Source organism: Bufo bufo, chromosome 1 (genome assembly GCF_905171765.1).
Source record: "Bufo bufo chromosome 1, aBufBuf1.1, whole genome shotgun sequence".
Lineage (NCBI taxonomy): Eukaryota > Metazoa > Chordata > Amphibia > Anura > Bufonidae > Bufo > Bufo bufo.
This window is the reverse complement of record NC_053389.1, coordinates 443,930,057-443,946,624: the sequence shown is the minus strand read 5'-3', so window position 1 is coordinate 443,946,624 and position 16,568 is coordinate 443,930,057. Positions and strand designations below refer to the sequence as shown.

The 16,568-nt window shown below is 41.2% G+C and overlaps 1 protein-coding gene across 2 annotated transcripts in view; it reads left to right on the top strand.

Moving 5' to 3' along the window:
- Positions 1-16,568, top strand: part of LOC120979245 (putative tetratricopeptide repeat protein 41) — a 99,886-nt gene that overhangs the window by 43,849 nt on the left and 39,469 nt on the right. For both annotated transcript variants that reach the window (XM_040407887.1, XM_040407896.1), the window contains 9 exons: positions 1,345-1,550; positions 4,492-4,655; positions 5,758-6,211; positions 7,202-7,432; positions 9,193-9,391; positions 9,567-9,703; positions 11,318-11,433; positions 12,361-12,541; positions 16,361-16,511. In XM_040407887.1, coding sequence (XP_040263821.1) covers positions 1,345-1,550; positions 4,492-4,655; positions 5,758-6,211; positions 7,202-7,432; positions 9,193-9,391; positions 9,567-9,703; positions 11,318-11,433; positions 12,361-12,541; positions 16,361-16,511 — 1,839 coding nt within the window. The remainder of the gene's footprint in view (positions 1-1,344; positions 1,551-4,491; positions 4,656-5,757; positions 6,212-7,201; positions 7,433-9,192; positions 9,392-9,566; positions 9,704-11,317; positions 11,434-12,360; positions 12,542-16,360; positions 16,512-16,568) is intronic.

Sequence of the window (16,568 nt, the reverse complement as noted above, 5' to 3'; positions counted from 1 at the left end):
CTACCATTTTGTTCCTGTGGACCTTCCTACCACAAACACGTATACTCTGCTGTGGCACGATACATCTCCACAACAGCAAATTCATCAAACCGTGAGTGGGGACTATCTAGTCCAAAATCGTACTCCTTATGCCTATATACCCTGTGCCTATTTGTGCATAAGCTTATCTTATCCTATATATGCAGCTATCTAAACACTATCTAAACACTTTATTTGTGGGACTTATTTTAATTGTTAATGATATAAAAGTTAAGTTTTAGTAGGATAATTATTCAGTGATATACAGCCTTATATTCCTACACTATATATTATTTCATACTGTGATTTATTTATTTTTTAGCTGCAGTACCGGAAAGGTACTAAATGGGTCCCCTACGTTACAACAGAACTCTCTAATATGAAAACTGTCGTTGCACACAGCAACCAGAGATTAAAGTTAAAGGGGTTTTCCAAGACTTTTAGGGCTCATTCAGACAAACCTAAGGGCTCTGTGCCCGTGCTGAGGACTGCAAATAGTGGTGCGCAATATACGAGCACTGTGCACTCTGTGCTGCGGATGCGGACCCATTTACTTGAATTGTTCTGCAATCTGCAAAATACGGCAGAAAATAGGACATGTCCCTTTCACTTCATTCTGGTTGAGCTGTGCCTAGGCCATCTGACCGTTGAGCGTGACGTCACATGGCCTAGAAAAAGCTGTGAGAAGGCCGCGGTACTACTTCAAGCGCTGATCCAGAGGTTAGTATTTGACTTGCGGCAATATTCATATCGTATAACGTTTCGGCACGCAGGCCTTCTTCAGATGCTATGCCACAGGATTGAAAGAGGAAGAATTGGTAGGTACTACCAATTCTTCCTCTTTCAATCCTGCGGCATAGTATCTGAAGAAGGCCTGCGTGCCGAAACGTTATACGATATGAAAATTGCCGCAAGTCAAATAAAAACCTGAATCAACATAATTGCAAACCAAATAAGCTGTAGTTGTATGCTTCATTGGAAACGGGGTTGGAACCCTACTTACAGCTCCTCACAAGAGTGCGACAAAGATTTATTTGAATCGATCCAGAGGATAGAGGTCATCAGCGGAAAGTTTCGGAAAACCCTTTTAATTTCCTAAACTGCTATAGAAAAATTAAAGCTGTGATTGGTTGCTGTGGGAAACAAGGCCAGTTTTGATCAGTTGGGATCTTTTTCCTTTCAGGTTATTAAATTGCAAATATGTTATTAGCGCCAAGAATGCAGAACGTTTTCCAAGTGGATTTTGGAGCTTTAAATATTTTTTATAATGGCATACTAGTACAACAAACACTAACCTATGGACCCACTTTCTGTCTCTGGCCACAGGTTGGAAACTGAGAAGTCCATTCTGTTACTGCATGGAGCCAGGGGCTGTGGAAAGTCAACAGCAGTGGCCCAATGGCTGCGCTCATTTAGAAGATACAGCCCCAATGTTTCAGTAATCTCTTATTTTGTGGGAAGTAGTGGACGAAGCGATGACATCTTGAGCTTCATGCGACATTGCATCATTTTGCTACAGTGTGATTATTTTGGTAACTATTATTAGCATTCATAAAATTCTGTAATGTTAATTTAATGTATGACCTGAATAGGTAATAATGAGTACCCTATAATAAACATAACATTTACCTCTAATCTCTGTTGAGATAAATGGTAATTGATGTACTTTGGGCTTTAAAGTGTAACTGCCGTTCTATTTTCATTTGTGTAATGTATAGGGGCAGTGATACTGATCGTTTTTATAATATACTTTAATTACTGAAATCATACATTTCTATTAGAAAAATAGCTGTAAAGTGGCCCATTTTCAGCCTTAGCAACGCTCCTCTGTCTTCTGTTTACATAACACAGTCAGTGTTAGCAAGTCTCCACTGTTATGTAAACAGAAGACAGAGGAGCGCTGCTAGGGCTCAAAATGGGCCACTTTACAGCTATTTTTCTAATAAAAATATACTAGTTCAGTAATTAAAATATATTACAAAAATGGTCAGTATCACTGCCCCTATACATTACAAAAACACAAATAGAATGGCAGTTACTTTTTAAACAAAGCTCAGCTTTTGCCTTAAGAAAACTTTCTAAAGTTCTTTACTCTTACATTTGCTGTCAGTGAATGAAAGAAAACACAGTGGCCAAGACTGCAACTGCAGTTTGGGATTATATATGCATTCATATAGGAGTCATCAGTATGGAGTCAAGGACAGGAGAGGGATTCGCACTGCTGCCGTTTTTTAGTTAGCAGAATGCTAACATTTCTTTCCCATTTTATCCAGAATTTTAATCTCAGGTTAGGGCAACGATTTTCCACATGCGTTTGTATGTGGAAAATCCAATGTGGAGTCTATGGCATAAATCCGAGGGTGACCCCCCGAACTCTGCCGCGATTTTGTAGCTTGATTTTCCATGTGCCCACACATGGGTTAGGCTCATTCAGTGGGACTAATCTGCATGTACCAAACCCAGTATGGTTTCTGTGTGGAATCCGTGATAAGCAGCGACATAAGAAAATCCATGGATGTGGGAATGGGGACACACTCGCAGATACACATTAAAAGCAATGGGATTTAGATTTCATGTGGATTTTGGTGCGGAATACATGCCAATATCCTAATGAAAAATGCTGTGTGGGAAAACCTATTGACCAGGATCCAGAAAGCCTCCACCAGCACTACAACATCCATTGTATTCATCCATATTTTATTTGCTTATATAGCGCCAACATATTTCACAGCCCTTTACAGACATTATCATCACTTGCTGTCCCCAGTGGGGCTCACAATCTATATACACTCATAGTTCTCATTGTGTAGGCAGTGATTATAGACAATGGTAAGATACTGCAGCTGCCTGCTTTCTGGAGACTCTGTTTGTCACATATTGGCAACAGTCTTCCATATGCTGTATTAGAGCATATGCACGTCATATCAGCCAGGGTGGAGAGCAACTGCTAGATTGGCTCCCATTGTGTTGGAGTCAATGCATCCATGTAGTACATGCATGCCTAGTCATCTGAGTGGCAGCATGGAGCCTCCCCAGTAGGTAACAGCTTGTCGGGGTACTCAGTTGAGCCCCCTGAAAAAGCCAAGAGGCCCGTCGATTATGTGCAAGGCCACTTCATTCATTTCTATGGCAGTTCTAGAGATAGACGAGTACAGCGCTCCACAACTCCCATAGAAATAAATGGAGCCGCTCCGTTAATTTCAGGCCGCTCTACATGGTATGGGGCTCCCGTTCTTGTGATCAGAGGGGGTCCACGTGGTAGGACCCCCACGATCTAGTATTTATCCACTATCCTGGAATACCCCTTTAAGGAAGCCAGATCTGCCGTCAACAGAAGAATCCCGGGCCTGATTCTTAGAAGTGGTAGTCCAGCTGGGACATCCCCTTTAAAGCACTGCTTTTTGTAAGTGGCTAGATCATTCTTTGTGCAATTACTATTGTAAAGATCCATATAAATGTGTCTCCTGTGACACCTTGGGCTTTGCCTGTCTTCAATTCCCCCCACACCGCAAAATCATGGGCTTCCTATTGGTTGTCATTATGGCGAAAAAAGATAGGAAGGCGCTCATAGGGTAGTAAGTTCGATAAAAGATGTATGAAAATAAGACATCAATGGTTGTGCTCACCTTCTGGTGTTGTGCATACGTAGGCACAACACTCGTGAGGACAGGGGGTCGGTGCAGCCGGTATCTTCTCAGTCCTCGTAGGTGGAGTGGCCAATTCTCCAGAGGAATGATATGGAACACAATGGGGAAAGTTTTGTGTACTAAAATAGTACACCAATTGATACCTTCTGGCGCAAAGTCTGGCATTATAATCTTCCTAGGAAGTCCTGCCTGCGACACATTGAACACTGCAAAGCCAATAACAAAGATGGAATTTTCTTTTTTTTTCAACTTCACCCCAAAATTTCTTAACTTAAATGGTGCCAAAAATGTCTTGTCCTGCAAAAACAGTCCTCATACAGCTATGTGATCGGAAAAGTAAAAAAGTTAAGGCTCTTGCAAAGTCAGGATGAAAAAAAAATGAAACCTAGCTGCTTCTATATAAGTTAGATATGGGAAGGTGTTGAAGAGGTTGTCTATGCTCAAGATATTGATGACCTATCCTTAGGATAGGTCATCAGTATCAGATCATGAGAGTCTAACACCCAACATCTTCACAGATCAGCCGTTCTCAGCAGCTTCACCAGAAATAACATGACAGAGCTGAAGGCTGAAGGCTCCATCCACTGTGTAGTTGCCATGTCAAGTTAATGCAGCTTCGCTCCTATTGAAGTGTTAGCTCCAGGGGCTTCTCCAAACAGTTGATCAGTAGGGGTGTCGGGTGTTGGACTCCCATGATCTGAATTGATGATAAGTGATCAATATCTAGAATCCGGAAACCTCTTCAAGGCATTAACAACCTCCTGTATTCATTTCTATAGTAAATTGTCATAAACACGTATTGATTCTGGGCCTCATCATTCTTCAGGTATCCAGGTGGATGATTTTTATTCCAGTGAGAACATTAAGGACTTGTGGGAATTCCCACTGCTTGTGGAGGCTTTCCTGGCATCTGTTGCCCTAAAACCGTGTGTCCTTATTCTGGATGGAGTGGATGAGCTATCGGGAATTCATGGTGTAAATGCACAGCAGGTATAGCTCTTTTATAGATATAGAGTTACGTCTTATATCTTAGCCCATTTTTTATTACGAATTTTGCAGATGCTGAGCTCACATGTCCCAGCATCCTTCCTTTTTATGGTGATTTACATAGAGTAGCATAGTCTTTACAGCAGATTATATAGTTTTTGGATGTTAAAAAATTCAAATAGGATTCACTAATTATTATTTTCATTATTAATGGGTATATCCCACAATTTAAAACTCTTTTTAAAACTCGTTTACTTACTTATCTGGAGGACTTTATTCATTTTTTTTGTCAGGCTTCAACTGACGTGAGACAATCAATTCATTCTTTTATGGAAGTCCCATAGCAGTGAATGGAGGGCACACTGTGCCAACATGACCACTGCTACTTTAGCTGTCATGGGAATGCTGGAATAGCTGAGCCGGCTATTTTCTGAACTCCCGTAGCATGGCCGCGCATGTGCAGCTGTTCACTTTGGGGTCCTTGCTGAGGAGATACTAATAAGAGATTCTGAAGACACACTCTTTTATGATTTATGATTTGCATCCTTATGTGAATTAAAATTCCCATTCACATCCATCTCCACACATATGCACACATAGGTGGTCATTTACTATACTGAAATACGCCTAAATTAGGTGTACTGCAGGCGCAGATGGCGGCGCAATGGTTAGTTGCGAAACTGTGTGCAACTTTGCCCCGCTAACACTAGGTTTAAAATTGTGGACGCGGTGGGGAAGAGGATGGGCCGGCAGGCCCATCTCATTCACCATTTTCTATGCCTGTTTTAGGGTAGAAAAAGGTCTAAATGTATGACAGCTAGGAGGCTGTCTTACATTTAGAACCGGCACTGAATGCGCCAAAGTTATGGAGAGGCTTGCGCCTCTTCAGAACTCTGGCGGATCCACCGTTAGCACAGGGCCTTTATTAAGACCAGCGTCTAAAACGCCGGTCTTAATAAATGTTCCTCATAGTTTCCAGTATTTAAGCCAGTAAGATGTAGATATTGATGCAGCGGGTGATCTGAATCTAGTATGGCTTTTGACATCTCCAAAGTAACCTTTTTATACATTTTCTTTTTAACACTTTTTTTTATTTTACTGCTAGGCAAAAGGGTTTGATTGGCTTCCTTCCAAATTACCCCATTATTGCAAAATGATTATGACAGTCAGGAATTCCCACCTGTCCTACAAATGTTTGATGTCACGTTCAGATGTCCAGATAGAAGAGTTGGAAATTCAATCAGATAAAAATGAACGCTTGTGCATCTTCCGCAAGCACTTAGCAATGCCAAGCCGAGAAGTGCCACCTTGTCTGATGGAGAGCTTTGAAAACAAGAAAAGGAAAATCAGCCCTCTTCAGCTGGCAGTCCTGGCTAGTGAGCTCCGTATTTGCCCTGATGTGGCCTACTGCATTGACAGTCCTTTGGAAACCTTGTCCACAGAACAGCTATGGTGGCTTCTCATAAAGCACTGGGTTAAGCACTATAGTTGGCCTTGTGAATGGAAAAGGAAGAGTAAGACACCCAAGTCTGCTTTTGGCAGTGACATTCATAATTCAGGTAAATCTGTGAATACGAAACAAAAAACTGAGCATCTGTTGGAATATTTTGTACCTGAGCCTGTATGTGTATAAGTGTAAGATAACTCAACCAAGAGTTTGTCAGCCTTCATACATATTAGATGTCGGAGCATCCCACCAAAAAGGACATTATTCCAATGTCTATGGAGGCTTAGGCTACTTTTTTAATATTGACTTTAAAGGACTTTTCTTGAGTACAAGGGAAACAAAATCATACTTAAGCACTGACATTCATTACAAGGCTACTTTCACATTTACAGCTCATCTATCCAGCACGCTCTTCGGCGTAGAATGACCTTGTTTTTTTTGTCCATTCGAATCAAAGCATTTTGCTCTGTAGAGGCCAGATCACCACCAGACTTCATTATAGTTAACGGGGCCGGCGGGCATTCCGGGAACATCCTGCAATGCTGTTTCTCTGCCGAAGAACAGCCTGTGAAAGTAGCCTTATAATGAATGTCACTGCCTAAGTATGATTTAGTTTCCCTTTTACTCAATAAAAGTCCATAATTGTGTATAAGTATGTTTTTATCGTGGTTCAGGCTCCGTTTTTCAGCTAGAGAGCTCCAAATCCTTTGCACAGAATGAATAAAATTCTGTCTGCCTGCAGCCACCACTAGGGGATGCTTAGGAGCTTCCTGCATACAATGAACACAAAAATAGACAAATAATGCATTAATCAATATGCTATATGATACATAATATTCACACTAATTCTGACGATTAAAGCTTTGCTCAACACAGCCCTTACCTAGTGCTGTCAGCATTTTTGCATGGTCAAAACTGCTGGCGGACTCCCTTTAACAGAATCTTAGTCTGGTCATTTCTTTTCTCCCCATGTTTTTCGCCTACAGAGTGAAAGTTGTATAAAATCTACATATATATTTAAGATGCTTCTAGGTTAGAGAGATAATAAAATGTTATTGTCCACTGAAGTGACAGCATTGTGCTTGTGTTCCTGGTGTACTAGGGTGGGTAGTAGATGTCTTGAGCTTGCTTACCACCTCATACTGTGGCTTACATGAAGATGACATTCTCCAGTTGCTGAAAAGAATAGGGTATGAAAACCAGTATGAAGTAACCCCACTACACTGGGCAGCCTTTCGGTTAGCAACTTCAAAATGGATTTGGGAAAAACCAGATGGATTGCTACAGATTCGCCACCAATCCTTTATTGATGCTATTGTCCATTTACTATTTGGTAAGCCAGGAAATAACTCTCTTTTTACTATAAGATTATTTATGTCAATCAAATTTATGTAAAGCATAATTTTGCATGATGGGGGTTGTCCCACTCTGTTAGATCACAGTAAAACATAAGCTTTCTATATAATTTTTTTTTTTTTTGTGCTGCTGAGAAGAAAACACTTCCAGTGGGCTAATTTATTATTAGCTAGGCTGTACTAGGGGTTCAAGGGAGTGGGACAGAGCTACTGGGCACGTGTGACCACAATCATTGGACTCATTAAGTGATGTTCTGTGTGGGAATCAAAAGAACACCAGGGGGCACCATAGGATATATGTAAAAGCTAAATCTCAGGAACATTTGTAAAACAATTTCAATCAAAAAGTTATGTTTCACATGATTTAGTACAGAAATGTAATATTTTATCACGGGACAACCATCTTAAAATGTACAAACTTTTTCATGGCAACATACGGTTAACTCTGTACAATTTTGTACTTTCTTGTAATTTGAATTTTCAAAGATCAGTATCTTTGAGCAGGTTTCATCTTTGATGATTCTGGTTTTCATTGGTCAAACAACACAATTTCTCATGGATCTAAATAGCCAATATTGGTCTGTCTATAGGTAATAAATTGTGTAAAGTGGAAGTCTTGAATTCTCCTTTGAAGGGGTTGGCCCATCTTATACATTGGGGGTATATCTCTAGGATATTGTCTGATAGGTGTGGTCTCACCTCTGGGACCCATATCTGTCTCTGTAACAGAGCCTGCAAAGTGAAGGAGAGCAGGCCACGCATGTGTGGCCACCCTCCCTTAATTTCTATGGCAGTGCTGAAAATTTTCGTAAGTCCCCTAGAAATGAATGTGAAGCACACCGCGCAAGCGTGGCCACCACCACATGCACTTCTATGGGGCTGATGGAAATAGTCGAGTCAGCTCGGCTATTTTCGGCAGTCCCATAGAAATAAGTGTAGGGTAAGTATACGTGCAAGGTTTGCTCTCCATTACCTTGCGGGATCCATTCTAGAGATAGGTAAGGGTCCCAAATGTGGGACCTGCACCTATCAGACATTGGGGGAATATCTGTCACGATCAGTGTGGGGGAAAAACTCCACACTAAACACAGGAGGGAAGGGGAAGAGTAACTGGGCCTGGAAACTAGGGAAGGAACAGGTCACCTCCTAAACAACCCTAATCCGGGCCCTAACTACTTATCAATATTCATATGCTGGATACCTAGGCCCTTATATCCCTATAAGGCCCTAGAATGAGGTTAGGACCAGAGACAACCCATTCCTCCCCAGATGGACGCATGGAAGTCTCCTGTCTCAGGCCCAGATACAAACAGGGACTATAACAAACACAATACAATAAGAAAAGACAAGACTTATCTGAAAGTAGCTGGCAACTCCAGAAGCACCACAGAGTACAACCGACCAGCTAGTTAGAAGGCAGGAAGAAAATCTATAAACCGCACCTCCAAGAGTGAAAAGCGGCTACTTATGAGAAAGGCAAATCACCAACAAGCAACACCTGAAGCAAGGGGTGTGGCATTCACCAAAACACAGACACAATAAGATCCACAGTGAACTTGTCAATTTAACCCACGAGTTGCCAGTCTCTCCGATCTCCTGGTACCTGCCACGGGAACGTCCGTGACAATATCCTAGCGATGAGATGGGTCAATTCCTTTAAATACGCTTCCACCTGTTGGTTTTCACTATGCTGTACTTTATATCGATACTACTAGTCTGTCTTCCTTCACTGATGCAGGTGTCGCCATACCAGTTGGTGAATGCCTGGATTCTACTTTTCAGAACACCGTCAGTCGTAAAAGAAAACATTTTCATCACTGTCTTCTCAAGTACTTCCAGCAAACAGAATTTTCTCGGCAGGTGTATGAAGAAGTCCCTTGGCACCTGAAGATGACTAGCAGGCTCATTGATTTGTACAGGTTTCTATTAAATCAAAGGTGAATATTCCTTCCATCAATAAGTACTATCATTGGTAGAGAGCTGCTGATAACAGTGCACTTATGTAGAGAAGAGCGGACACAATGTAACAGACTTTTTCTACGTTAACTTTTGTGCTCCTATTTCTTATTGTTATAGTTGGATTTCTTTTGCCTGATTACTTCTTTGTTTCAGGACATTAGACTTGATCTGTAGAAACATGAAGCATGGATGTCAAATGAAAATGGATCTTCTTCTCTACTGGCAAATGCTGTTATATTCAGGAAAGGATCCAGCAACGGAATGTCAAACATTGCTACACAATATAACAGGTGATGCCTTATGTACCATTGACGCTGTCCTATTTCATAGAGATGCAGCATCTCTAGCAGATGGCACCATATTGTTAGAAGAGAAAGAAAACAATCCAACAGGTGTACAAGATCAGTTAATCATTGTTGTATATATCTGTAAAGAATAAATCGAGGCAACTGGACTTACTGTAGATTTCTTGAAAACGTTTCACTCGTTCTTCCAATGAGCTTTCTCAATTCTGAGTGACTGTACAAGAATTCTCTGGGAATAAATATGTAACTGAATCAACATCTGGTAATTATACCCAGCATGGGGTTAAAGGTCTTGATTCCATTATCCTAATTGAAGTCAGTAGGTGATAATGACCTCCCAGAAAAAGGTGTCAAGACAGCATTGTATGTGGCAGACAATAGATGTCTAACCCCCCCCCCCCACCCGCCTCTATTCAAGCTTGGCTTCTCCATTTTCACGTAGATGACCCCCTTCACACCTCGTTTGTACCAATTGGCCTCCTTATCCAATTAGGATAATGAGGTCAACACCTTTGACCCCATGCTGGGTATAATGACCTCTGACCCCATGCTGGGTATAATTACCAGATGCTGATTCAGTTACATATTTATTCCCAGAGAATTCTTGTACAGTCACTCAGAATTGAGAAAGCTTCTTGGAAGAACGAGTGAAACGCTTTCAAGAAATCTACAGTAAGTCCAGTTGCCTTGATTTATTCTTTACAGATATACAATGACCTGGCTAAATGAGAACCTTCACAGAAATTGTTGTATATACATTATTAATTGTATATGGGTTATTTAATCACTTTACAATAGGATTATACCTATTGATAATCCTACTGTGTTGATTCAGAAGGAAGGCAAAAAGGCCTACGTACCCCATACTAGGGTGAAAATTCCTTCCTCCAGATGGTCTAGAGTGAGGGTCCTCCCATCTGTGACCTCCATGTAGGGTATATGGATTTTTGCAACCCCTTCAGTGCTCTTTGAAAACGAAAGAGGCAGAGGATTGCTCCTATCAAAACATGACATTTAAAGGGGTTGTGAAATGCATAGATATTGATGACCTGGCCACAGGATTGGTCATCAGTATTAGTTTGGTGGGGGTCCAACTTGCTGCTCCCTCGCTGATCTGCTGCTTTAAGGGCTAGCAGCACTTGTGTGAGCACTGCTTCCACTTCAAAATTACCTGTGCGCCTTCTCATTTGCAGCGGCCATGCAGTGTAATTAAAACTGCTTGTCCCATTCACTGGAAAGGGACGGAGCAGTTGTAATTACACTGTGCTGTCTTCACAAGCAAGACGACTCGTGGTAATTTTCAAGTGGAAGCAGTGCTTACACGAGTTCCGCTACCCCTTCACACAGCTGATCGGCTGGGGTGCCAGGAGTGGGACCCTCAACGACCTGATAGAAACATAGAAACATAGAATGTGTCGGCAGATAAGAACCATTTGGCCCATCTAGTCTGCCCAATAACTAGATGATGCATGATGCATGGCCTACCCTGAGCATAGGTCATCAGTATCTTTGCACTGCACAACCTCTTAAATTCCCTTTTTGGTGTGATATAGTAATTACTCTTGGTGTTATTATTTAATGTGCTGTTGCTTGTTACAGGGAATGCTGCTGATTTGACTTTATGCAGAGTGATCTTATTTGCTGCACAGTGCCTCAAGGATATTGGGAAGACCAAAGAAGCTGGCTTAATACTCTCATCTATCGAACGTCATCTGGTGAGTAGTGATTCGAACAAAATGACGTTGTATATGTGGTAGAAACAAAAAAATCACTGCCCAAAATACAAGAATGCCAGTCCCCTGGAGCATAGCATTGGATGCTTAGCAGAGTGATGGGACTTCATCTTGGTGCTGCTGAATGGAATGAGTGGGCAGGTGCAGGGGTCTTTGTAATGACAATATGGCTATAAGCGCAGTAGTGGGTTTTTTCCAACTATAATTGCATTAGCATCTTTTGCCACTTTAACAGTTTTCAGAAAAAGCAGCCATTTTTGCAAGAGTAATAACAGAGCAGTACAGCCATATTGAATTGCCACCTTTGCCTTAGCCTAGCCAGTTAGAATCTGATAGTAAAACTGTCCCTTTTAACATACAGTACTGACAAAATAACAGGTAATTAACAGTTTTTGTCACCTAACAGTATGTAAACTGTAAAAGTGTTACTGCATTGGACAGAAGTCTGTGGAGGAGGAATGAATGAAAGCTATGTAGTAACACCACTTGTCTGTAGATGGTGCTACTCTCTCAGGTTAGGACTCCAGGATAGTGCAGCCTGCAAGCAGTGCATCAGGTAGGAAACAAAATGATACCATGTGCTTAGAAAGTCCGAGAATGAAATGCAACCACTAGAAGCTGTGTGTCTGACTGTATAGCAGTATAATAGTGTGTTCTGAATTTCTAAATCACTGCAATGTTATTTTGTCCTGTAATTGACTGGTCTGCTACAATGCTACAAGAAGTGCTGCATCTTTTTCGGCAAGTGCATTGGATCATTGATTTAGATTTGCACATATTCTAAATGAACTCCAGCGCATGCAGGCACACCAATATGACCAGATATGAGATTCATATGAAATGATCAGAATCCACTGTATAGACATATTAACATATTCTTTCATTTTACTTCTTTCTTATTTTGTTCAGGAAGCAGCAGAAAGCAGAAACAATAAGGTACTGATGTGGAGACAAAAAATTTCTGGAGATCTTTATCGAGACATTGGTTCCAGGCAAGAAGCAATTATTTATTATGAAAAGGCGCTGGATAACCTTCAAGGTCTTATCAAGAATAATTTACAGATTAATTACAAACTGCTGAAACTCCAAGGTATGCTTTGGTTCAAGAAAGTGGCAGTGAATGATGCCAGGCACATGGTGAGACGAGTCCAATAGCTGCAGCATGTTGTAGGATAAGGTACACACTACTGTTACTCTACATTGGCGTGCCACTGTTGGCATATGTTCCATTAACTGATTACAACACAGAACAGTACAGAAAGGGTCAAAAACAATGTACTAATGGTGTCCTGATATGCAGGAGCTAAAATGCATTTGGAAAGTCTTCAAAATCTTTCACTTTTTTCACATTTTATGTTGCAGCCTTGTGCTACAATAAAAATAAAAAAATCTAGTTTTTCCTCACCATTCTGAAATCAATACCCTATAATGTCAGAATAGAATGTCAGAATTTTTTGCTAACTAATTAAAAAGGAAAAACTAAAATTTTGCATAGACATAAGTATTCAGAATCAGACCCTTTGAATAAAAAATTTCGATCTGGGGGCCTCCCATTCTCTTGATTATCTTTGAGATGTTTCTCCACCTTGATTAGAATCCACATGTGGTAAATTAAGTTGATTGGACATGATTTTGGAAAGAAACATCCCTATTTGGCCTCATGCACACGACCGTTGTTGTGTTCCGTTCCGTAAAATGGGGTTCTGTTGTTCCGTGATCCGTTTCCGTTTTTGTTTCCGTGTGTCTTCCTTTATTTTTGGAGGATCACCAGACATGAAGGAAAGTAAAAAAAAATCTAAGACAGGTTTGCTATGCAAATGATAGGAAAAAAACGGACGAGGATGACAATCTTGTGTGCCTCCGTGTTTTTTAGCGGTCCCGCGAAAATAATAGGACAGGTTATATTTTTTGGACGGACTGGAACCACGGATCACGGACGCGGATGACAAATGGTGCATTAGCCGAGTTTTCAACGGACCCATTGAAATGTAATCTTGTGTAGGATGTTTTTGTGGTACATGTGGTCCGCTGCCGGCATCCTCCATTGTATGCATTTTTGCTGGGGATTGCCGTTAGCAACGGATCACTTGTGAAGGATCTGCTCCCCCGGTTATAAATATGCTACAGTATTTGGGGTCTGAGCATTTCCTCCCCGTTAGGCCACTCTATTCTGTGATTTTTCTTTATGGCAGAGTGGCTATAAAGAAGACTCTCCTCAGTAGAAGGAACATGAAAGCCCGCCTTGAGTTTGCAGAAAAGCACCTAAAGGACTCCCAGACTGTGAGAAACAAGATTTTTTTTTTTTTGTCAGCTGAAATCAAGATTGAACTTCTAGGTCTGCCCATCACCTGCCCACTACCATCCCTACAGTGAAGCATTGTGTTTTTCAACAGCTGGGACAGGGAGACTGGTGAGGTGATTGGAGCTAAGTACAGAGATATTCTTAATGAAAACCTGATCCAGAGCGGGTCAAAGATTCACCTTCCAACAAGACAATGACTCTAAGCACTCTGTGAATGTCCTTGAGTATCTCAGCCAGAGACCTGACTTGAACTCAATTTAACATCTCTAGAGAGACCTAAAAGTGGCTTTCCACCAACGGTCCCCATCAACCTGACAGACTTTGAGACGATCTGCAGAGAAGAATGGCAGAAAATTTTCAAATTCAGGTGTGCAAACTTTGTGGCATCATACTCAAGTAGACTGGAGACTGTAATCGCTGCCAAAGGTGCTTAAACTAAGTAAAGGGTCTGAACACTTATGTCAGAGCAAAATGTTAGTTTTTGCTTTTCGATAAATTCTCAAACATTTTAAACATTCTGGGGCTAATTTATTAAACAGAAATACGCCTGTATGTGTATTTCTGGCGCAGATTGCGGGGCAAAGGTCCTTCTCATTCATCTTTTTCTACGCCTGATTTAGGCATAGAAAATGGTCTAAATATAAGACAGCTAGGAAGCTGTCTTACATTTAGAAGCGGCACCTCTACATAACTCTGGCGGATCCACCGCCAGCACAGGTCATTCGCAATACTAGGGAGGCTCGTTCCCCGTTGCGCCCTGCTATTGGCTGCTCCCCCAGCACAGCAGGTGCAAATTATCAGTGAAAAATTTGTACCCCAATAAAAAGTCAGCCCATTGCTTTAGGAACCCAAAACCTTCTTCCCTACACCAATACTAAAGCCATGCATTTAGCCCCCTGAACTCCTGCTGTCATTCCTGTATTATGTATGGCACAGGCAGTATTCTGGAGAATACCACCTTGGAGGGCCTTCCGGTACAGGGAGGAGGAGACTGCCCTGTTTCTCAATGGGCGTCTCCTTCTCCCTGGCTGTAGCGCGGTCCAATCACAGCAGAGAGTGTCACAGCCAGAGAGAAGGTGAGTTATATTTTTTCTCCCTGGCTGTGATTGGACAGCGCTACAGCCAGGTAGAAGGATCCGCCCATTGAGAAACGGGGCAGTCTCCTCCTCCCTGTACCGATGCTAAAATTAGCATACCAGGCGGGAGAATACAACGGGGGTCACAGCAGGCGAACGGAGCGGCGCGCAGAAAAAATAGTAAGTGCAGTTAGATCCCTGCACTATGCCCTACATATCCTGATACTTATTTTATAATGTCTGGACCCATGAAAAGGTCCTCTTTAAGGTCTGATTCACACAACATTGATTGACCAGGGAAATATGGTCCGCATGTCGGCTGCTTTTTCTGGCCTACTACTGCTCCCCTGACCCAAACTGACTGTATCATAGTGATTTATGATGCAGTCAGTTCATATCTACTCGTAGGTCTATTGTACTGTCCTCATACTGTATGAAGATGTGAGGACAGTACAATCGATCCGCAATCACTTATGAACTGCCTGCATCATAAACCAGTAAGATACAGTCAGTTCCGGTCAGTGGACCCGTGATCGACCCAGGAAATGCAGACAATACACGGACTATGTTTCCCAGGCCGATGCCGGTTTTGTGAATCAGCCCTAATAAGGTGCATGGCAAAGGAAAAGTTTTAAAATTGTGTCAGTAGTTCTACGCTCTCAGAAAATAAAATAAACCTATAAGCAACCACTCTCCGCACCAGACTCCAGTTTTTAATGCCACTTATTTAGAAGCCAATTAGTTCAAGCAGACACATATAGCCCAGTAGACACTAGATAGAGCTTCAAGTCGAGAGGAATTTCCAGACAGTCATCCGTAGATGTAAATGATTATCACAACCAATAACCTGTTTCCAGAACAGAACTGCAAAATAATCTGATGTCTCACAAATCCAGTAGAATATAAAGCAGATTACAGATTCTAGCATTTTGTACATTAGCATTTAGAGGTACCCTACTACCGGTATTACAAATAAATTTTATATCACGCTTAACTAATCCAGAAATGTAAATATTTTGAGATTAAAGTGTAACTTTCATTTCATAATTTTAATGTATAAGGAGAGTGATTGTGTTTTTGTAATATATTTATATGTAATTATTATATATGTATAGTGGCTCCTTAGCAAATTTCTGCTTTACATGGATGACCATTCATATAAATGGCTACCACGTAAAAGGACATTTGTATGGTAAATATATGGCCAGATAGTCTTTCCTTCACCATTGACTGCTAGGGGTTTCTGAATCTGGACCGACAGGGATAACAGGCTGGCTTCGGTATAAAAAGTTGTTATGGTGATATAACCCCTTTTAAGCCGAAGGGGAACTCAGCCCTTTAATGCTAGTGTAAAATGGGAGTATGATGGAAAAAAGGTACAAAAATCGACATCTTAAATTCGAGAGATGTTGAAAAGAACATGATTGAATCGATTAGTTATTGATTACTAATTACTTACTAATGGGAATCTGTTTTCGAATGTAATTACATTAATTAGAATTGCATGCAATTCCTGTGTTTTGCTCCTTAGATAGGCTATTGTGTTTGAAAGCAACATTGGAAGCCCAAATATGCTATGAACAGCAAAGTCAGATACTTGAAAATCCTATTCAACAGCTCGACCCACGCACACTAGGGCCGTACGAACAAGCTGCACTGAAACTTTGGCAGGGTCTTTACAAGTGAGTTCATATTTCCTGTGGTGACAGTGAATAATTACACAGTAATAAAAAAAATAC